This window comes from Artemia sp. Qi Xiang Cuo, chromosome 10 (genome assembly GCF_049724085.1).
Source record: "Artemia sp. Qi Xiang Cuo chromosome 10, ASM4972408v1, whole genome shotgun sequence".
Classification (NCBI taxonomy): Eukaryota; Metazoa; Arthropoda; class Branchiopoda; order Anostraca; family Artemiidae; genus Artemia; species Artemia sp. Qi Xiang Cuo.
This window is the reverse complement of record NC_142803.1, coordinates 36,828,038-36,851,822: the sequence shown is the minus strand read 5'-3', so window position 1 is coordinate 36,851,822 and position 23,785 is coordinate 36,828,038. Positions and strand designations below refer to the sequence as shown.

The window sequence follows — 23,785 nt, the reverse complement described above, 5'->3', positions numbered from 1 at the left end:
CTCCCTTACGAAAGACAACCGTACCTCTACAAAAGTGAACTAATCAATTGAACAACCCAAAATATACCCAGTTATTGAGATTAATGACGGATTTTATACCGTGAGAAGTTTGGGTTCCGACTCGCCAACGAGCAGCGTTTCAGTCGGCGCGTAGGAGAGACTGTCCCTAAACTCCTCAATGAAAATCAACTTATATTTCTACGAAATGACCCACGGAAACCATCCCCAACTCTGTATTAAGTTGTGTCATTGAACTTAAATAGATGGACCATGTTTTGTGGGAAGCCTGGGGTGGAGTTCACCCTCAGGCAGCGTTTGGTTTGTTGAGGTCTTGCTCTACCTCAGATTTTCCATGAAAAAAATCAACCCATGTTCTAACAAAGGCTGATATTATCAAAAACAAAAATTACCAGTACAAAAGCGTCTAATTATGAACTGATCATTTTCAGATCATGGCAATGGAATTAAAGCCTATCCGTAAGGCGATAATTGATACTGAATTTATTACAATAACGAACGCGAAGGAAAACATTATATATTGGGCAGCTATGCTGGTGATTGAAGAAAAAGGAAATCAGATATACGCGAAAGAATGGGATTTAACCTACAACCTTAAAGGGTTTGCACCCCACGCTTATAGGTATGGATTAGCACTCGCGAATACCCCCAAATATCGTCTGGCTAGAGGGGAATTCAAAAGAAAATATAGAAAAAGAAGCGCGAAACAACTTGGTTGTTTACAATTGTTAATAAGACGTCTACAAAAGAACCTCAATATCAAATATTTCTACTCTGAAGGACCCACTAAAACAGACCTTTTACTCCTTGATAAATGCAGGGCCCCCAAAATTTGCTATAATCTAGAAAAAAATCCACAATGTGTCAAGTATGAAGGCATACATCATCCTTTATCAGAAATTCAATATTATAAACAATTTTTATTCGACCCCGAATCTGAGGAATACAAATCCCTAGGTAGTAAATTATTGCTGAAACGTAAGAAAACATACCAAAGAAAACGATACACCTATAAAAATAATAGCAAGAAAATTAGAAGAAGATTCTTAACTCTAAATCTAACAAAAAAAACAAAAAAAAACATCATAACCTCTGTTTTCGAAATTCTTTCTTCACAAAAAATAATAATTATAAAATAGTAAATAAATGAATTTTGCAAAATTAGGTAAAATTGATGAAAAATTAATTCCAGAAACAAAAAAAGATGAGGTTTAAGAATATCATCATAATCCTCGTTGTTCACGCAGCCGCCCAAGATATTGTAAAGCATGGAGTAATATTCAAGCATGAAAATTCATTACTAGCTAGCCATAATGCATGGAAAATGTTTAAGAAATTGGACCCCAAATCCTTCAAAACCTTGTTTCAACAAGTAACAAGACTAGAGAAAAACACGAATGAACACAAAGAATCGATAAATTAACTCTCAAGGTCGGATTAAGGATTACAAATCAGTAAAATAATACATAATAAAGATAATAAAGAGTTTCCAATTCCAGTTATCCCCAAACAAAAATAAAAATTCGTAATAGATAACTTTGATAAGAAAATGGCAGAAATTGACATGGCACTTGGAACGAGCACCAAGGAAGATAGAAGGAAAAGATCAGCGAATAATATTGAATACTTGTCGAGAGCTTTACTGCAATGAAATCTATAGAAAACCCCAAATTACTGACTACAAGGAAAGGAAAACCTTATGATGGAAATTACGCAATGATAAACGAACTACCAAGCCTATGGACTTTTCTCAAAGAATCATGGCAAAGTCATGCTGAGAAGAACGTCACGGAACAGATATCATCCAAACTAAGAAAGGAAAATGACAACAGACAAGATACTAACCTAAAGGAATTAGACAAATCAAGGAACAAATTCTCAAATACCCAACAAGATAATGAATATATAAATCCTACAGAAGGAAATGAAAAAGATGTCACAACAACCACACCTACGTATGAGACCCCAACCAAAGAGATACAATCTTCGATATTGGAAACCACGGCAAACGCAGTGCCAGAACTGATCGCGCGTAGCAAAGAATCATCTGGAAAATCAACTGTATTGACTTTTCGAAAACCCACGACATTCATAAAAAGGGAATTGGTCAACAGGGCCGTCGTTTAAACGCACCCATTCTATTGGCGAATTTCTTATAAACGCAAGGGCAAGAATACCGGTAAGACATACCGAAATACAAACGATAAAAGTGCAAAGGCTTAAGCCAGAAGAAAAGAAAAATTATTATATAAAAAAGAGGAAGAAGATAATTAAGCACATAAGAAATGTTGGATAATAGACGTTAAACGTACTTGTGCTAGACTAGCCATGGCCGACGAGCCGACAAAAGAAGGTATCGAACCATTACCTAATATAAATGAGAAAAACACCTAAAAGGTGTCAACTCATCAAGCCTTCTTAAAATTATACAGACAAAGACTACAAGCCTTACTTGAACTTTTTAATACGGAAATTCATAAATTAAAACAAAGTACCACGAAGATTTTTGAAGTATTCTTTCGAAGAAATAAATACCGTAGGTCTACAAGCCTAATTCCCATCATCGGAGAACTCGCCTCCCGCCTTTTTGGTTTGACAACGGAGGAAGACTTAAACATCCTGATGAAAAATGTAAAAAAGTTGAATAATGCCATGAACGTAACATAACACGTCAAGAAGATACAAGCCAGTAGAGTAGATTAACAGAGACATAAAGTTGAAATGATATCTAAGAATTTATTAAAAAATGTAAAAGTAGTGAATTATTAAAGAAACTAAGTGAATTAGGTGGTTACAGACACAACCCTTACCCTGGGACCACTCGATATAATTACCATGTCACTACTAAATCTGGCGACAGACGTTAGTAAGTTTGAATTCGCATTATTTACCCTCACGGGAGGAACCTTGTTATATGACCTGGTAGACCCTTCTAACCTAAAAAGTATTTTAGACGAAATAAAAACGCACCTAACATTTAGTTTACATTTACTCATAAAGCCAGAAGTATCAACTTTATTCCTTTATTATACTAAAGTAAAAGTCCATATCACGGAAATAAATGAGCAATTGTTCGCAGTAGTAACAATTCTATTGATTAACCAACAATCCATACACGACTTGCACAAAATTTTGACCTTCCCTGCTAATATAAAGAAGAAAAAAATTCATTTATGACTATCGCACCGGAAGCAGAGTATTTACTTGTTGATCAAGATAGATGAAAATACGCCCTAGCTAATCCACAAGACTTAAAAAAGTGCGTATCATTCAAAAACCTAGTATGCCAGCTTACGTTACCTATTTATAACGTCAAATCTGGATCTTGTATGTTAGATATATTTTTGAAAGACACACAACAGGAAGAAATACCTAATTCGTGCGAAGCTTTGAAAGGAAGCACTAAAAGAAAAATATTCATACACCTTAGAAATGAACTTTGGTTATTTTCTGTTCCAAAAGAAACTGTTGGAACTTTGTCTTGTTATAATAATACTGAAAGAATCGATCCAAGTTACAGGACCGAATTACTATTACAAGATGTGGGTACGATAATCATAAGACAAGGATGTCGACTTATAACTAAATAGTCAACAGTTCAAACGCCGTTAATAACCACGAGCACAAACATAATGAGTCCTAAAATTACCAATTTTAAGGCAATCAACCTGTCGTACACTATCCCCAATATAGAAAGTGAGGAAATGAAAACCTCAATATGGTCCAAAATAGAAAAGAATAAAGGGACATTACCGCTTACAAAAATAAGAGAAGCATTAGATTCACAATTCCCCTATTTACTAATGAAGACCAGAGATTAACGTACGTGGATAATAGATACGGATTATTCTCAACCAATTTCTGGTGGAACATACTACTGACCGTATGTTTCGTATTCGCGATTTCCCTGACAATGAGAACCTTACAAACTTTTAATTATGGAAGAATTTTGAGAACTAAGAAGGCAAAACCCAAAGGAAGAACACGGGGAAACGGCTGAAATGCAGAAGTTAAACCCGGAACCACACGAAAACGTCTAAGCCAAGAAAAAAGGGAGACATTAGAAAACGAGTGGGTATAGAGGTCTCCACTCGTCCTTGCTATGTCTAGTTCCCTCATCGTAAGTTTACTTAGAACCGTGCGGTTACGGCGCTGCAACATGCGTTTCTTATACAGCACGGACGTGCGTGAACAATGAAGGCGTGAAATATGTTGTAAACTGAGACTTCAAACTAAATGATGTAGCGTAACTTATGTTTAAATGGTTATTTTAAATCTAATGTAGAATTAAATAAGTGTTGAAGGAAATTAAAATAAAGTGTGTGTAATAGCGTATACTAAGGAGCATAATAAGAGATCTTACTTAAAGTTAAAGGAGATAATCTTTTCTATAGTCGTTATTCTATAAACACTTATAAAAAATTCCTATGTTTTAGGTTTCCAAGTGCATATTCTACATATTTGAAAACAACATGATAATAATGTCGTTTTGTTAAAATCAATATATGTGTAATAATATTAGCGTATTTGTTTAATATTGTCTTGTAGCGTAAAACTCGCCATAAATGTACTCAACCGTATTACCTATTATGTATTATGACTACTCGTTTTAAAGAACGTGTGATTCTGCCTCGTTATTTTTATTACAGGAACTGGAATGACCTATCTGAAATCATTCCTTACAATACGTAGTCCTGTGCAGAAGCAACCTAGTAGCATCTATTTTCATCATCACTCAATCAACGAAGAGTGCTCACCATAAATTACAGGCAACAAAGCTAGGACAAAAATTACGGTTACCTTTTTGATCGTTGTTCCTCGGTCACAAACCATATTATGTATCAGGTAACAGTATCTAATAAATCTCAGTATCCAGTGCATTATCGAACTATATAAACACATCAACCAGTACAAGATATAAGTACATAAATATCACCCTTAATAATCCTTATGGACCCATGCACCATATAACTGTATAGTTATGATATTTGATGAACCCAAATTATTTACGTGTCACAGATTCACGCGTTGAATCCCTTTCGATCATTTCTCGGGACCCATCCTATCACCTCTATCAAATGCGAAAAGTTCCTATCTCTGTTATCCCATAAATGTTACGAGACAATATCTGAAAAATGGACCTGGAAACCAACCACTGAATTACAGAAACCAAAAGTAACCCCTGTGACTAACCCCTCAGTGACAATATACTCCTCCCACAAGTTAAAGACGATACGTTGAAGGAGTCACTAAAGTTTGATGTCAACCCATTCCAAATACAAACATCAATACCCCCGTGATTAACACAGGAATCACCGCAAAAGCTAATAGATACAAGCCATGCACGAAGAATTTTAGAAGAGAACTATAATCTCTAAGTGCACGAACGAAAAATTTTATACGAGAAATACATTCTCTATATGCTTCAAAATAGCCCAAGAATGAAATGCTAAAAAGAGAGTCAACCCATTTATTACCGGTGCGATCCCAGTGCTCAACCCCTTAACGATAAAGCACCTTATGAACTATCCAAAAACAGCACGTGAGAAGGAATTCTGATATCAAAATTCCACACACCTGCACCTGGAATTATCTTCCCGTTTGACAATTAGAGAAAGAGTTTCGTCCAAGATGAACATAACCATGATCGAACTATTCTGTGAAGAAACTATATTGTAAGTGTTTTAAAATGTTTTGCACAAGACGAAAATAGTGAAGGACCATAATTTACAACAGACGGAGTGAGTACACTAAGAGACACGTCAGGTGGTGAAGTAGGTGTGAATTTGCATAGACCACATCTTAATAGTTTGGATAAATTAACAATTTCGATATTTTATCTTTACTATTACATAACGAACATACCTAATAGAAGTGTTTTGAAATTTACCAGTGAAAGTGGTGACATAGTATTTATATTTTAAATCGTCCATATATATACATTGCTAATTGCTTAGATAGAGTTATGTGTAGTATTGCAGTATTACTCCATTAATTTACCGTAGATAGAAAGTAGAATAATCCCATAAATAGCATTAGATAAAGACTTGCACATTTCAATTAATATGATTATCTTAGTCCGGTGGAGGAACATTAGAAAAGGAAATATAATAAAATAAGATAAGTAATACAGAAATTTTTTTTAATCAATCCTGACTAAGCTTAAATAAAAGTATAAAATAATACAATATCAATTAAAAATACGTAGGACAAATAGTAAATAAATCGCGAATATTTCAAAAACCCAAGGGCAAGCAAATCCTAATGACGGGACGTCATTAAATGACGGGAAGGGTAATATGTACCGTGAATAATATGTGATATATTTAAAATACAAAAAAATTGTTTACTTCTATGGATACTTCCGATATAAATGCCTCGTAGCATTCCAGACGTTTTGAAGTGTGGAAAAGCTACCGGTCGAATTACGGCATTAGTCAAGGAAGACGGCTTTGAATTTCGCGAAGATACTTGGCAATAAAAAACCACGAGATAATGTCTATACAAAGTTTCACAGGAAGTATCATAAGAATATGAATGTCTAATCATCAAAATATTGAAAATAACTTATTTGACGGTCAGTTAGCATAATGATTTTAGTTTGTAAACATAATGACACAATAGCGGGCCCTCCACAGGAGTTGGGCCAATCGTGAAATAGTTCTTAGAGGCAGAATCTAGACTCGTGTGATATAGTGATGAAAAGTGTTTTTCGCGGCAATTGTCATTATTATGAGTATTATTATAAGAGATATTATGTTCCTACCATTTGAGCGATACACTCTGAAGTTATCATTCTGATCGTATTACTTATACATGTTGCTGTATACATGAAAGCGTAAGTCCCAATAAACCTATTACATTTCTATTTGTGTTGTTTCATTTATATGCCTTTATTTCACCGCAAAGTAGATAACTAGCTTAAATGTCTCCATTGGAAACGTTCCTAAGGAATCTGATTTCTAATTAACACTAGAGGTAGCGTGGTTACACTCCTGGATTGATGGTTGGAGAACTTCTAACCTACTATAGTTACGTATTTTATTTTCTCTCATAGGGAGTGGCGCGGTCATTTTTCTACCCCTCAGTCATACTCATCCCTTTCCCCCTTTACAAATGGTGCAACCTTTAGCTACACAAGTCTATATCAACTTAGCAGCTTAAGGTAAAACCTGAGCGCTACAAGTGGAGCAATTCCATAACGGCACAGTTGGTGCGATCCTTAATAATACAGCTTAAATCCTTAATGGCACAAGTGACACGGTCATAAGTGGTACAGGGCCGACTACCACACAAAAATTCCCCTGGTACATGTGGATAAACTCATCTTTTTAACTAATGTGTAGATAAGGATCCCTGATATTGATCATATAAAGCTATTTAATTTTTTTAGTTGAGTTCAGCATGAGCAAATCCTCTTTCTGATCTTGTCTAACTGGACCATATTCCGATAAATTTTCTTTTTACAAATATGACATAATATCCGCAATATTACATTTTTTCTTACTTCTTCCATTTCTTAATTCGCAAAAGTTGTTGCCCTGTAAGCCTCAAATTCATAAAATTCTGATGTTAACCAGTACTTTCCTAAAAACGTGTTCCGCTACAACAAATACCTATCTGATGAATACAAATGTTCCACAATTTTCTAACAAAAATATAAGTAATTTCATGTTCTCAACAAAACGTATGTTTTCAGTTTTACTTCCATTTTCATTTCTTGAAGTAATTCCACTCCTTTCACAATTAATACACGCATTTCTTTTTATTAATTATTACACTTTGTTTAAATTTTTGGAATCAAAGAAACAGAAATTTTGATGTTCCAGGAACGGTGATACCTCCCCTCCCCGGGTACGGGGGCTAGGAAATAATGTCTCATCTCTCTTCATTTAGACTAGTCCTGAGTAAGGATGCTTCGGGGCGACACTTCCCTGTTTATCGCAGAAATATGTTTCTGACATTTATTTGTAAGCTTACGACCTTTATTCCGTTTAGCCCTAGATGGCTGGCCGAAAAGAACAGTCTTCGGCAATCTGTCATCCTTCATCGGCACAACGTGCCCTAGCCACCTCAATCTTTCTTTCATTATAGCCCTTGAGAGCGGTATTGAACCACAAATCTTCATCCGCTTTTCGGAGCGTCCATGCTTCAGAACCATATTTGACCACTGTCATCACTGTAGCTTCTAATATTCTAGTCTTGGTTTGCAGACTTATCTTCCTATTCTTCCAGACTTTTTTTAACTGCGAAAAAACACCCTGTGCCAAGGCTATTCTACATTTAACATCTTCACATCTTCCACCATTTTTACTAATAATAATACCAAGGTAAGTGAAGCTGCCCAACTGATCAATCTTTTCATTATACAACGTCACCCTTTTATCTTCACTTATTCCTAACTTTAGCGACTTAGTCTTCCTAACCTTAATTTTCAAGCCTATTCGAGCACCCTGAACTTGCAAAACCTCTAAAACTTCATTCATTTTGCTCACACTTTCATCTAGGATGCTTAAATCATCAGCATAATCTAAGTCCAAGAGATTATTTCCTCTCCTTTGATTCCATGGTCTCCCATTGCCTTTCCTGTGCTCCTTAAAACAAAGTCCATCAAAATAATCCATACAAAGGGGGATAGAACACAACCCTGCTTAACTCCTGATTTAATACAAAACCAGCTGCTAACCTCATTTCCTACCTTAACCGCAGCAGCGTTATTCTCGTACATAGCACTAATCACTTTAATGTATTTGTCTTACCATACAACCATACAAGGATAAAACCATACCATACAAGGATAAAACCTTTACTAAAGCTCTTCTATCAACAGAATCGAACACTTGCTCATAATCTATAAAACTGAGGAAAAAAAGGTGTTTGAAAACTCAGGCACTTCTCAATTACTAGCCTAAGAGTGAAAATTTGGTCGACACATCCTCTACCTCTACCTTTTCTAAAACCGCACTGCTCTTTTCTTAAAACTTGGTCCACGGCATCTCTCAGTCTAAAAAGTATCATATTACTAAGTAATTTACTACCTATAGAGACCAGACTAATGCCTCGATAATTACCACACTCACTTTTATCACCTTTCTTATAAAGTCGCTTAATTAATGTTTTTCTAAAATCGTTATGTACTTCCCCTTTTTCAAAAATCATATTCATAATCTTCAGTAACTTATTTCTAACCTCAGAGCCACCATATTTAAGGAACTCATTTACCACCCTATTAGCACCTGGAGCCTTATTGTTCTTTAATCCTTTTAGTACTGTTGCTAATTCCTCCTCACAAAACAAATCTTCCTTCACATCCAAGGTATCACAAACTTTTTCATTTTCCTCTATATTTTTCCTGCAACTCTATCTCGGTTAAGCAAATTCTTAAAATATTCGGCCCATCTCAGTTAGTTTTTTCCTTATCGCTAATTGCGACCCCATTCCTATCTTTAACTGGGCATAGTCCGGATTGACTACTCCCTCTCAATTTGTTAACGTGCCAGTAAGATATTTTACTATTATGCCGTCCAGCTGCATCTTCCAGATCCTCGGCAATTTTATCCATGGCCTCCACTTCACACCTCCTTAGTTCATATTTTAATGCATTCTCCACTTTCTTTACATTCCTTTTGTTTTCATACGATCTATCACTCAGATAATTCTTGTAAGAGTCCTTTCTCCTTTCTATTAAACATAAAGCTTTTTCACTAATGTTCTTAGCTGCAGTTCTAGTTTTCTTTCCTAATACACCTTCAGCAACTTCAAAAATTATTTTTCTAAAATTATTCCAACCATCTTCCACATTATCAAATTTTGAACTCTCAAGTTTAGTATTCAACTGTTCCTGGAAAATTTCTCTCAAATTCTCATCCTGGAGTCTACCAACATCATAAATTCCCGGGAGGTAGTTACCCTTCCGATATTTCAGCTTCAAATTAACCCTTGACACTACTAGATGGTGATCTTTATTTTTAACATCAATAACAGCACTCCTATATACCCTAGTATCTTGTATTGATCCTGCCAGTCTTCGGTTTACTATAACATATTCAATAAGGTTTGCTGTCTTACCATCACGTGAATACCATGTCAACTTATTAGCCATTTTATGACCAAATACCATATTGGTTATAACTAGATTGTTATACTTACAAAATTACAAAAGTCTGTATCCATTACTGTTTTCTTTTCCTAAACTAAATTTACCTAGGCTGGGATACCATCTATCCCTATTTCTACCGACCTGGGCGTTAGAATCTACCAGTAATAACATAATATTTCTGCCTAGGGCCCTGTCTATTTGCTCCTGTAACTGTAAGTAAAATTCATGTGAGTCACTAGTATCTCCGTCAGTCGGTTCTACAGGGGCGTATACTACTATAACTGATACCCTGAACTTTTTAGTCATAAAATGAGCAATTAGTATTCTATTAGTAATACCTTCCCAGCCTAAACAAGCAGCTTAGCAGCTTCCTTATTCACCAAGAGCCCTACTCCCTGTCTATGTACCCCATCCTTCCTGAATGAGTAAACAAATTCTGTATCACCTAATTTCATGCTTCCTACCCCTGGGATATGAGTTTCTGAAATTACAATTAAGTCCAGTTCAAATCATCAGAATTCGTCAGTCAAAATGTCGATACGATAGTCATTTGTTAATGTCGTAACATTCCAAGTTCCAATTTTCATGTTCTTTAAATCATTGAAATTATTTTCACCTCCCCGTCTGGGGTGGGAGGACGACATAAAAAAAGATTTAAAGGAAATGGGAACTTCGTGGGCGGGTGTAAAAAGGGAGGCTTTGAATAGATTGGGGCGGAGGAGGAGCGTGCGTAGCTGTGTTGGCCTCAGGCAGCTTGGTTCTGCGGCGAGTTGTTAGCAGTAGTAGTAGTATAGGCGAATCGAGTATACGCACTTCCCACAGATTCTATCTTCCAGATCTTTTTCCCACATAGAACTAAGGGCATTAGGACACGCACGGATTAGAGGGACAGCAATGTTCAAATCCAAACGAGCTAGAGATAAGAAAGCACCAGTAAAAATCAGGTAGAATGGGACTCTGAGATTAGCCAGGAGTCCAGCTAGAGTATTAATGTATACAACATTATTAGCATTCGGCCAATTCCTTTATAATACCACTTCTTTGCACTTGTGCCTACCAAATTACGGCTAGTCTGATTCACTAAAAGGGTAATCGCTAGGGGCAAATGGACATAATCACGCTCTTCATCTACGCTCCTAAAGATGCAGCTCAATGGAACGTGTTGTCAATTCAAACATGATCAATAGGTCTGCTGACAGTGATGTTTGTATTTCTAGTGCCGCTTGTCTGAATCATTATAAAGAATTTTTGATATAATTGATTATAATGTGCATTGTCTTTTCATAGAAGTTTGCTCTAAACTTTTGCTCACAAATGTCCAAAAAGAAAATGTTATTTCTGTTTCCCTTGTGACTGTTCTAAATGGTGTAAAGTAACTTAAATCAAAAAGCATAGACTCTAATGGTATTTGTGTGAATCACTGGAATTTAGAGTCAGCTGCTTTGATTTCATATTTAAAATTATTATTGCAGATGGGTTTGTCATCTTCGCTAGTTCGGGATTCATTTTCATGTGGAACTGTCACTCCTATTTTGAAACGCGGATAAAATCCCTTGGATTGCAATTCTTATAGACCAATTGCAGTTGTCTGTAATATAAGTAAGGTATTTGAATACATTCTTCTGCCACATATCAATACATATTGTGGACTTCATGCGAATCAGTTCAGATTCAAATCCCGAGTTGATTGTCGACATGCTCATCGCGCACTAGCTACTTTATTACAGGATGCTCAGACCAATGGTCATGACCTCCACATTTGTACGCTAAGGCGTTTGATTCTGTTTCTCACGCCCAACTTGGGCATTCTCTCGCTCACTCACTGTATCATGAGTTAATTTGTCAATTATTGTTTTACTGCGTTTCTGGTATGGTGAATCTTATGTTAAGACTGAAGATGCTGCGGGGTGTTTTTGGAAATATTCTCATTAGGCTAGGCGTTCGCCAGGGTGGAGTTTCATCCCCGCATTTATTCCAGATATGCATTAATCATGTGTTGACTAATATCAAATCTATCTATTTTCTAGGCTCCATAGATATCTCCTATGTTGCTTACGCAGATGATATATTGCTGATCAGATTTGCTAATGTTATTAAGTGGCTTAGAATCTATATTTGCGGTCAGGTGTCTGGGTTCCGTGCAAAAGCTCATGTCCACATTAAACAAAAGCTTCAAATAGGCTACGGGCAAATCGTCGCCAATCGTGGTCGTTACTCACGTCGAGCGCTTAACCGTCTTTATAGTACCTTCTGTGATAACTCCGTTATATTTATGTCTGGTATGTGTCCTCTGCTCCAGAAGAGGCAACTAAAATTAATTCGAGTGATGTACTTTCGATACCAGAGATACCTACTTTATTTTGCTCTATCTTACCGTGATCACGCCATTGTTAGTAAATATGGTGCTACGGATATTTCTGTGTCATCCGAAAGATTAAATACTGTTCGGCTGATAATAATGTTTTTTCTCTGGGTTGTTTCTACCCGCTAATCCGATCTTTTTTTTTTTGCCGTTAATGATTGTGCATTATATTTGTAAATATTGAAGTTTCTTTTTACTTATTTTTCCTAGTACCTCCGCTTGTGTTTTGCTGTTTGTAGCGGGTTAAAAATAAATTATTATTATTATGAAATATCCTAAGTCTCATTGAGCCTTCAGAGAAATATAGAATGAGTTTTAAGGAACGGGCCGAGGGGATGGGTAGTAACTAATATCTAATTACTTGATTTACAGGAATATTTTTGGTCTAAGCCTTAATTATTCATGCTAGGGATTGGGAGGTAAAAGCACCCCTCCCACAACAAATAAAGGAAGTGAACAAAATATAGCACTTACACGATGTACAAAAATATCTTCCTCTATGTCGTCTCTCTCAATGAATCCATATCCAAGTTTTACATTGAACCATTTAACTGTCCCAGTGACATTGTAAGCTGAAATATAAGAACCTAGAGCTCTAGTAGAATGGCCTTATTGAATCGTGTCACGCACCCCTGCTGCCACCTACAACTTTTTTTAACACCATATATTGGCACGAGAACCATGTGGTTTATGGTTTTTTGTCAATGTGAATTTGAAAAAAAGTAATTTTGTCCAATTTATGTATGTTTTCTTGGATGATTATGTGTGTGGGTCAATTTATTTGATGTTTTTCATGGATGTTTAATTGTTTTTTTAAGTGAGAATTTGAAAAACAGGAACTTTGTCACATTTACGGATGTCATCAGCAATTCATGTCTGTTATATGGTTTTCTCACTGAGAATGAAAAAACAGCAATTTTCTCACTTGGAAAAACATGAATTTATGGTTGTTTCAATGGAGGGTTATGTGTGTTGTTCGATTTATTTGATGTTTTTCTCGGATGTCAACATCAAATTATGGATGTTTTATGGTTTTTGTCAGTGAGAATTTGAAAAACAGGAACTTTCTCACATTTATGTCTGTTTTCATGGGTGGTTATGTGTATTGTTCGATTTATTTGATGTTTTTCATGTCTGTTTTATGGATGATCCAGAAATAGTATTTGATGTTGTTGTTCAAGCCAGATGCTATGAGTGTCACGGAAAACAGTTAGATCACGTGTTTCCTTTTCAGCCAATCAAAGGACTTTGTTTGCATAGTAGCGGTGGAGAGAATATAAGGAAAGGATTTTTGCTCTAGTTTTATTAGTATGTGAATAGAATTCAAAGGAGTGAGAAGAAGAAGAAGAAGAACAGTTTGACTTTACTCATTGGATATATATTTGTGTTGATGGTAATGAGTGGAATGTTTACCATATTAGAAGTTGATAGTTGATTTGACGATAATAATACAAGAGCACCAAACATTGCGGTGGAGATCACGAAAGGATCACGGCTTCGCCTGGAATGGGATGCAGTATATGCAAGATATGTGATATCCTTGAGCAAATTTAAAATGGAGGATCAATTATGTTTCGCCGCTAAAGTTGATATAGCACATGTGAATAGACTTAAATGTTCTTTAAGCGCATTATTGAAACATATTGAAGACAATAAGCACGATAGTTGATAGTACATTCTCTGTATAATTGATGTTGTTGTTGTTGTAATTATTCAATAAAAATGTTTCGAAATCGAAGATATTCCGATTCTTTTCTGGTTAGGGCTAACGAATAAGGGCCAGTCTAGAGTCAGCACTTAGAGTGAAAGGATTGAAAAATGAATAAATTTGAGAAAGAGAGAATTAGATCAAATCTAGTGTTTATGGAAAAACATTTGATTTTGGATGATGATTTTCTCAAGTTATCTCTTAAACTCAGGATATTCTCTTGTCCACGAACACTTGACAATATAATGAGGAGTGATTCTCCCACTTTTGACTATTGTATGAAACTTTTAAAATGTGGTTGAAATGCTTATAGTCAATTTATTGATATATTAATTGAAACAAAGCAGAATCATATTGTGGATATACTTTTGAAAATATTGCCAATGGATTCAATTTAGATGGCTCCCCCATCATTCAAAAGAGGTAACGTCACAGAGCTACTCCTCTCTCCCACCATTTCCCTCTCATTGAATTTATTGAACGAAGAGGATTAGTTTCGTTTTAGCAGTGAGTGAGTTGACATCGGAAGCCGAAAAATGTTCTATATATTTCCATTGTTCATGTACACTCTTGGCAGTTGGAATCAATGTGAGAATTGTACAATTATTGATGACTATAGTGAAAAGTGTAAATTATGTAATCCTTGTAAATTACATAGAGGCTATGCAGTGCAAATTAAAGGATATAATTCATGTCTTGAGGAGGTGTGTGACTCTCATCCTAGAGGGCACCGGTGCTCCAATTGTCACTATGATATATGCGATCAGTTGTAGAATACTTACCCCGCTATGATTGCAAAGAATCCCAAACGTGATTTTAGTTTATTTCTACGAGATTGGTATCGTTGTGGATTTAAATTATTATGAGAAGAGGAATAAGGTCTACGATTCAACTGTTGGGGTAACAAGACAATTTGGTTTCTACGTCATCGTTGTGATGACACCACCTACTATGACTATATACCAAGTGATTTTTATTTGGCAGTTACCGAATTTTATTCACCACTTGAAAACACTGTATTTGATATTGCTTCAAATAGACATATTGAAACTAAAGAATTTCATAATCTGAATTCAAATAGTATCATTGACTATACAAAGATATATGACAAGAGTGAAGTTACATTGTACTGCAGATAATGTGACCCTGACTTTGCAGTGAATCAAGATCAATATACAGTGAATCCAAATGATTTATCGGCATTAGTGGTTCACGACAGTTGCCTATACATCGAAGATGAAGAAATCTAAAGTGAAGATTTAAAGACATTGTTGTATATATATGCATTTTATTAATAAACAAATTCACAAACATTTTTTAAGCACTTTACTCTTAGGGCACTGAAATCAATACTATATAGGTCTGAGAGGATATTTTCCACTAGAAAGTCATTCAGACGTGGATTGTCGACGTAAATGTGGAGAAACTGTTTGTAGGTATAGCCACGACATCTGAATATGAAAAAGAGTAGTGCATGAAAGCCACAGCTTTTAGTCGTTAGATCCTGCACCCTCTTCCGATTTTGAATAATAGTTTTCCCACTGCTCTCAATATAGTTGCTGATGTGAGGCGTGTAGAATGTATAGGGTAGGCCAAGAGGATCAAAAAATTCAATCGTCTTCATTGTTTGAAAGATGCAAAGCCAATTACCAGTCAGCACAGTCGACGGACTGCTAATAACAAAAATTAAAGTATTGTTGACAATTAGAAATTTTCCAAGAAAGACCAAGGGTAGACAATAGGATTTGTACTGTGACATGTAGGGATCCATATTAAATACACTGATTATTTGACTGGTGTTCATGGCGCCAAGTCTAGTAGAACACTGCCTTCGGGAGTGATTTCCCAATAGATTTCATATTGGTTTAGTGAGATTAGTGCAACACTCTCAGCCAATGGGTCGGCAAATGTACACTCTAAACTCACACTCCTCGTACGTACTATACTCATATCCTGTGTGCCAGACAAATCCAATACAATGATACCATGTGTTTTAGTAAACATATCTTCGGTTATACCATTTTCAAATAGTTGCGAGTCATGGTCTAGGGTTTGCATGGTCAACTCGTACAATATTCTAAAGGATTTATCAAAAGATAGATTTTAGAGTGGGATGCCGTTTACTTTGCACACAAGAGATGAAAGTTCAAACATCTCGAACTTATGTGGGCATTCAGTCCATGATCCTATTGCACTGGCGTTTTTTACAAATGCCAACGCCAATTTTGAGGGGATTTCACCATTGATAAGGGATTATTCGGTGAAGGTGCGTGAACCCATTGCAATATGGCATTGATTGGTGATTGTATGTGGACCAATTAGTTTTATATTGTTGCCATTGGCTCTCAGTTTTTCCACGGCCAAAGCAACAGAACTCATAACATGTTGTTTGCGTATATGAAGTATTGCAGAGGTGAGGAAGAGACTTACATCGGGATTGGCAGCAAGTTTTTTTTTCAATATGAAATTGGAGGGTGCAAGAGCTAATTTTATATCCACTTGAATATTGGGCAGCATCTATTGGTGTATATCAAATATTTCATGATATATTTTTCCAACTAGATGTAATTCACTAGTTGTAGCATTTTTAAGTGCATCTGTACTATCAGTATTAGTAATATATTCATAACCATTGAAGATGCCTCTCAATTATTTGTATGACTTGGGTGTCATCAGCAAGAATTGCATATAGCTTGTATAATTCTAGAGATTATTGCTTGTGCTCACCATTATACCATTGATGTATACACTAATTTGACTAAAAAAATTATGTAATATACAATTTTCATAGGATATTTCATCGCCTCGAATCGGCACTGTATTATCGGATTTCAGAACTTTCATTTGCAAATCTATAAATTTTGAAGATACTTCCATAAAGGATTCTTCATTAAAATAAATTTGAAAGTGGAGAATATTGGAGAGGGGTTGTAGTGGATAAAATTCTTCATATTATCCATGCTTGACACTCAAATCAACACTTTCAGAATTGAATAGATTCAATTAAGTGGTGATTCAAGGTTGAGAATCCTTATGCGGTAGATAGGACATTTTTAGGAGAAGAAATATAGTTTCAATCTAACAATTTTCCTCCTGGGACTTCTTCTTCTTCTACTGTTTACAGCACTTGTCGGCTTTTTCCTTCTTTTATTTGACAAGAGGGGTGATGTCATTCGTTTCCGACCTGAGTGGAGACTGATGAGAGTTGCAATGTTTCTTGACCTTTTTAAACCTTTATCATTTTGTTTTAATTTCTTGCAAAGGGTGTGTGCACTGGAGCTAAGATTTTCCGTAGCAATTTTTTTTAAATCCTTTCCAGAAACCGAAATTTATAGTGTAGAGGATGCAAAATCTATTGCAGCTGGTGCAAGATATTTTCTATCCATTGGTAGTGAAGAGCGAAACAGCTTAGCAAACCAACTGCCAAGACCATAGCCAGACATTGACGAGCGACCTTTGTAATAGTCCTTTCCATCGCCCTGTTGTATTGGGCCAAGAGTATTAACATAGCTGTCAATATCAGGACAAGTAAATACCAGTTTTTTATTAGACATCTTGCTTTTGAACGATTGTTCGAAAATGGCATGTAATCACAGCCAAACCTTTTGAAATTGCTATTGGATCACCCAATTCGGTTCTTAGTGTTAACTGACAGAGTTCCAAATAGGAAGTGTTTACGGGAATATACTGAAGATGCTTTATATTGTAGTGATGAATATGTTCTTGATTGGTTTTTCGTTCAAGAGGTCGTAGGAGGGGAACATTTGAACTACTAACTCGAAATTTTTCCACAAATGAAGCGTAGAGAAATATACAGGTGGTCATGGAGAAGCCAGGCGGGTAGTCGGCGAAAATAATATGAGTGTTTTAGGCACTCTTACCGTTGATTATATTGAGCCTAAAGCCAAGAACATACTTTAGATTATCATTGAGAATAATCTTTTCACAGGCAATGGGCAAACTAATATAGATCTTATCCTCCTCTTTTGATTAATTGAAATTAAATTCCCCTTTTTAACGATCTGATATTCTTTAATTGATGGAACAACATAAAACGTTTATACAGGTGAGCTCCTCATAGTGTAATTCAATATATGGTTAATCCATCCAATTGATTTTTTTAATTTGTTCTTGATCACCTGTTGGTAGCGGCGGCCAATCATATGGTCTAATTTTTATTTCATATTTACGATCCTTTCCCAGGATGTCATAGGTATTTTTGAGGATACAGTCGACAAGAGCCACTTCATAATTTCCATTGCCATCGAATTTGATGGTGGGGAAGAGTTTCGTCCAAAAATCACTTGTCATATTCAATTCTTTGTAGAGAGGATCTGAAATATTGGACATGAAAGTCACATAGTAATCATTGGGCATTGTCGATATCTTCAGCACTGACCCATGAATCAAAATCTGAGTTGTATCCTAGCCAGCGAACAAGCAACTGTTTCTTACCATGTCGAGTGCGTATCTTTAATATAATGTAAGTTCTATATGTTTCGAGTGTTTTTCTTTCCATGGGCAGCTAAGTGTAAGAAGCAACAACAAGAAACTTGACATACGTTTTGTATCGCAGCAGAGCTTTTATTTTTTTGTAGTATAGTGTAACATAAACGAAGCACTTTCAGGAGAAACCTCAAAACTTCAATTTTTAAAAAATTTTTGTGGTTCTATTAATTCGAACAGTATCACCAACATTAGATTTCCTCTTGTTTTTCTTCTTCTCGTTGTCATTGGAGCATTGCTTTAGAAAGGTATCAAATGTATTTTCATTGTAATGAACACTCGTGGGGGGTTGATTTGGACAGAGATCGATGGGGTCGTTGATTATAAATAAACATGATTTTATATAAATCATTAATAAAAGCCGGTGTATTTTTAAATTTGCAATATATTGAAATTAATATAAGAATAGTTCTTATTAATAGTTCAGCCAATATAGACTTTATCGGGCTGTGACAATGATAAAGTATTGTATTATATTTCAATAGAACCTTTTGTAGATGTTGATTATCAAATTCCCTAACGTGATCTAATTGACTTTTTCTATACGAATCCTGCTCTAGAATACTGTCAATTGTCCGAGGAACTTCAATACCTCTCTTTGCCCGCAATGAATTGGCATAGGCATATTGACTAAAGATACTGACTGCCACCAGAATATATTTGTATGGGGCATTGTGACTCCGTTGAACTGCGTCTAAAGTTAAAAGATCCATTTGTATTACATGCAGAGGGGAAAAGGCTTTAGTTTGTCGATATTGGTTACTGCGAAGCCTGTGATTCCGATGCAGTGTGTAACTCGGCTCATTTTCTAGATACTCTTTTGCATTTTTCAATGTGGTGGTGCCGAAGACAGCTTTGGAAAGTATTTTGGGAGAACTTAAACTTCCCGCTTCGCCAATATTTTCAAAACTTTCAAAACTTCATCCATTTTGAGCGTAAACACGTAGTGTAATGTCCACTCCCCTTTTGCACACTGGAGGGCGAATCAATTCGTCTTCGCTTTTGACTAGCAGCCACAGGTGTTGTAAAATCAGTGGTGCTGCTGATAGTATCTTCAAATATTGAATCTTCTTCTTTTTTAAATGATGGTGTTGGAGTTGTTGGACTATATTCTCTTAGTTTCTTTAGAATGTGCCTATTGCCAATAAGACTTTTGGGGAAGTTTGATACATACAGAAAGGTGTATAGATTATCGTCAAAGGATATAAGTCCTTTACGATTCGTCTCCATATCACAAATTAAATCAACTAGATTATAACTTTGCCCCTGGATTATGATTCGTGTCCCTGTGCTCTCGACTTGAACTTGATCGCCAGTTTCCACCGTGAGATAAGATAATACTGTTTTACTCTGTTCTCGATAGGTCAGTGGCAATAGGTTTCCAATTTTCAATACAATCGAATTCAATCCCTTCTCCTTTGATTTCAGTGCTGCAGAATCTTGAGGAGATGTTTCCTGGTTAGGGGGATCAGCGACGACGGGTCTCTCGCGATAGGGTATATATTTGTCCACACGTCGCAATTCATCTTGAAGTAAAAGCAGTTTTTGTCATCTGCAATATTCACGTCGTTAGTAAATTTGCATAGATTGTCTTCAAAATGTTCAATGGGTGAGAGGAGGAGTTCAAAAGGTGTCAATTTATAGGGTTTTGCCATTCTCTCTCTCAAGAAAACTGTTTACAAGTCCTGCAATTATTGATAATAAAAGTGTGAAAAAGCTACCGCCTACCTGAAGGAGCCGTGTTATTTTAATTTTTTTCCACTTGTTTTTTAAAGCCAAGGCGCGTACAGTGGAACGATGTTGCTTTGTGTGTTGTCTAACACCTTATGGCAGTTGAACATTGCCCTCAGTTAAATTTAAACAAAGTTCAGATATTAGATTAATTAAATCGTTGTCAACCCCATGTTTGAGTATAGCCTTCCTAAGCAATGGTTTTGAAGTGCTTAAAACGGAAAACAGATGCCGTTGTTCGTGTAGTTTCTTCAGTGTCATAATGGCGACTAATAGTCTTTTCTACTGTTTACCGGAAGATATACTGTAATTTCATTGTTGAAAATGTCGGTGACTACACTTAGATCCTCAGGCGTGCTCTTATTAAGATCCAGCAAATTGTACCCTTTGGGCCTGATTGTCGCCTGAGTTTACACTTAAAATATAAATTTAGGGGCGCGGGGTTATATGTGATTTTTTCGAGTTATGCGCGAGCTACAAACACCCACGACTCGATAGATAATATAGACGGTGCAATTCAAAGCAAGGGTTCGCATACATTTGCTCTGATGAAACAGATTGTGTAGAACCAGAGTTACGGAAATGTGTTCATGATGGGAGCGAACGGTGAACAGTTGTAGCATTTCCTGTGAGAACTGTTCAATGGATTCAGCCAAATCATCAATAATCAACCACGAGTTCGATTCAATACTATTGAAAACATCAAGTCCTCGTATGAATTGTATTGGTATGGTTGTGACAATAGCTTTTATTTTATCATAGGACTCCTGCCAAATACTATAGCAATAGTAGATTTTTTTCGGATTTTCAATAAACAATTTATCACAATTTTGAATTATTTTAGTTAAAAGTGTTATATTCCCTGACATGGAGGGAGCACGCAGAACCAATCTGAAGGGTGTTTTAAATTTATACATGCTGCTGTTGACACCAGCCGGATTGCAACTAACTGTAGATCGTATATGCTAAATGAATAAGTAGCAATATTATTCCCCATGGATATATCTATTCAAGAACAAAAAAAACAATTTTTCATTGACATCATTTATTTCCGCACTGCATGAAAACAAATGTTTACAGTCAATATAAACTGTACAGCGATAAAAATAATAACACTTTTTCAACAAGAACAATTGGCAAAATTTCTCCGGTGGTCAAAATGAAAACTCTATTTGTTCAACATGAACACAGGGAAATGATAACACTTTATAAATAAGCAATTATTGTCTTTAAAAACACTTTTCTGTACAATAATTTATGTACAATAAAAAAAAAAACACTTTTTGTCCATCATCAACAACACTTTTCTGTACATCACTTTTTTTGTCAACTTAAACGCTTTTCTATACAATGACACTTTTTATACAACAGAAAATACACACACACTTGGAAATTGCGAGCAGCACAGTTGAACATGATTACGGTGAATTTAACGGGGTGGGACCCCCCACCCCCGGGGGCCGTGGGGGCGAAGGCCGGCCGGCCGCGGTTGGGACCCCCCCCCCTGGATGACTTTTGGCCGGGTCCCCCCCCGGGAGCGGCGAGGCGAGAAACAATAGTTGTCGCCACTGCTACGGGTTAGGTTAGTGGTTGAGTTAGTGGTGGTGGTTAATGCTTGGGATAGATTAGCTGGTTAGGTTAATTTATGAAAGGTTGAGTGGTTAGTTCAGAATAGGTTAGTTTATCCAGACAAAGTTGATTGTGACAGTCAACGCATTCAACTCAATCCGAAATACGGTAGTGACCGTGAGGTAGGACTGTCACACCATTTGCGAGTACATAAGACCATGTAGGATTTACGTGAAATATCATTCTTCTCCACTCTCACAGTATAATTTCTATATTGTAGAGAGTGAATTGCAAGCACTTGTGCTCTTGGCACTAGGCTACTTTCTACACACTCTCTGTACACGCTCATGTTGAAATTGCTCTTTAGAAAATGTGTAGGCACCCCTTTACACGCCTTCTTTTCTTCCCCACTATGAGTTTCAACACAATAAACTTTGGGACCCGGGAACACCCCCCTGGATATCAAATCACTCCCCGTCTCTGATTTTGATTTTAGTAGTTGGTTGGGGGCTTGACGTTTCACCAGCTCGGGGCAGACTGATGGATTCCAGTTGGTGAAATCCATTTGCGAGCTGATGTGTTCCCCCTCTTCTAAATCACCCAATAAATCCAATTCAGCCCCATTTACCTTTAACAGCAGAGAATCTGTATCACCATAGTAAACTTGAACCTCCCCTCCCGTGGCCATTGCACCTTGCACACATTGTAAAAGAACGACAGCATGAGCTTTTTTGAAATTTCTAGTACTGAACTGCCGCCTGCAATATTCTTGTTCAGTACCACATTTCGCTTTCGCCTGTGTAGAAGAACCATGCCAGTCTCTTTGCTCGTGAACGATGTAAAATTGAGGTCGGCAGTAATTCGTGCACACTCTAGAGGGTCAGTCACGACGTCACAGCGAGATCTATTACGAACGCTTTCACACATTTTGCCAAACGCTGAATTTAGGATGAGCTTATACATTTCCTTCTCCACCTTTGAATTTGCCTTAGAGCGTTTATCGACAAAGGTGTCGATAAACGTTTTCAAGTAGGGTCGCTGATTGAACTGCAGGACCCTATGTATTTTAGTGATCTTGAAACCATTGTTCACCATCCAGTTCAAAAACACATGGTGAACAACGATATTCTCTTTAGGGTCCAAATCAGCAATCAGCTTTTGTTTGGAGGGAGTCCAATGCATCCCCATATCCTCAACCAATGAATGATTGTGGGGGCTCAGAGAGCCCCTCGTCACTGGTCGATTGATACAGGGAAAAACAATATCTTTGACTGAGTTGTGACGAACTAGCGGACTGTGGCCGTCAGCTTCAAAGAACCATCCTTGTGGCCCATTGTCCTCAACGAGGGTCATGTCAGGGACCTCACAAGGATTCTCAAGCCATTGATAGTTCCCACACGGCAAAGAGTAGTTGGACATTGCCGAGGGGTACAACGAGTTCATGTCCAAGAACACTGCATTTGACTTTGCACCGCTGCTTTGTCCGCTCGGATCGGTTGATAAGACGCGGTCCCCATGAAAAACATATCCACCCCACAATAAAAGCTCTACAAAAATGTGCTTATCTACGTCGGTTATTAGGCATATTTCCTCCCTGCTAATTTTTAAAATTAAATCCATCACTAAATGGGGTGTAGAAAAATAAAATCCTATATCTAACCCAAACTCTGAAGAGATCTGGTCTTTGTTCTTACAGACTATATCCAGCAGAGTTAAAACGTCACTGGCCAAGTACAGTCTACAATAATCCCACCCATTTTTACAATCCCCCTTGGACCACACCTTCTTGGCA

The 23,785-nt window shown here is 36.6% G+C and overlaps 1 protein-coding gene across 1 annotated transcript in view; it reads right to left on the bottom strand.

Annotated features, from left to right (window-relative positions):
* Positions 1-23,785, bottom strand: part of LOC148947713 (uncharacterized) — an 81,276-nt gene that overhangs the window by 30,540 nt on the left and 26,951 nt on the right. The window contains exon 2 of the mRNA XM_089096218.1: positions 12,954-13,051. Within this exon, the coding sequence (XP_088952344.1) occupies positions 12,954-13,051 (98 nt within the window). The remainder of the gene's footprint in view (positions 1-12,953; positions 13,052-23,785) is intronic.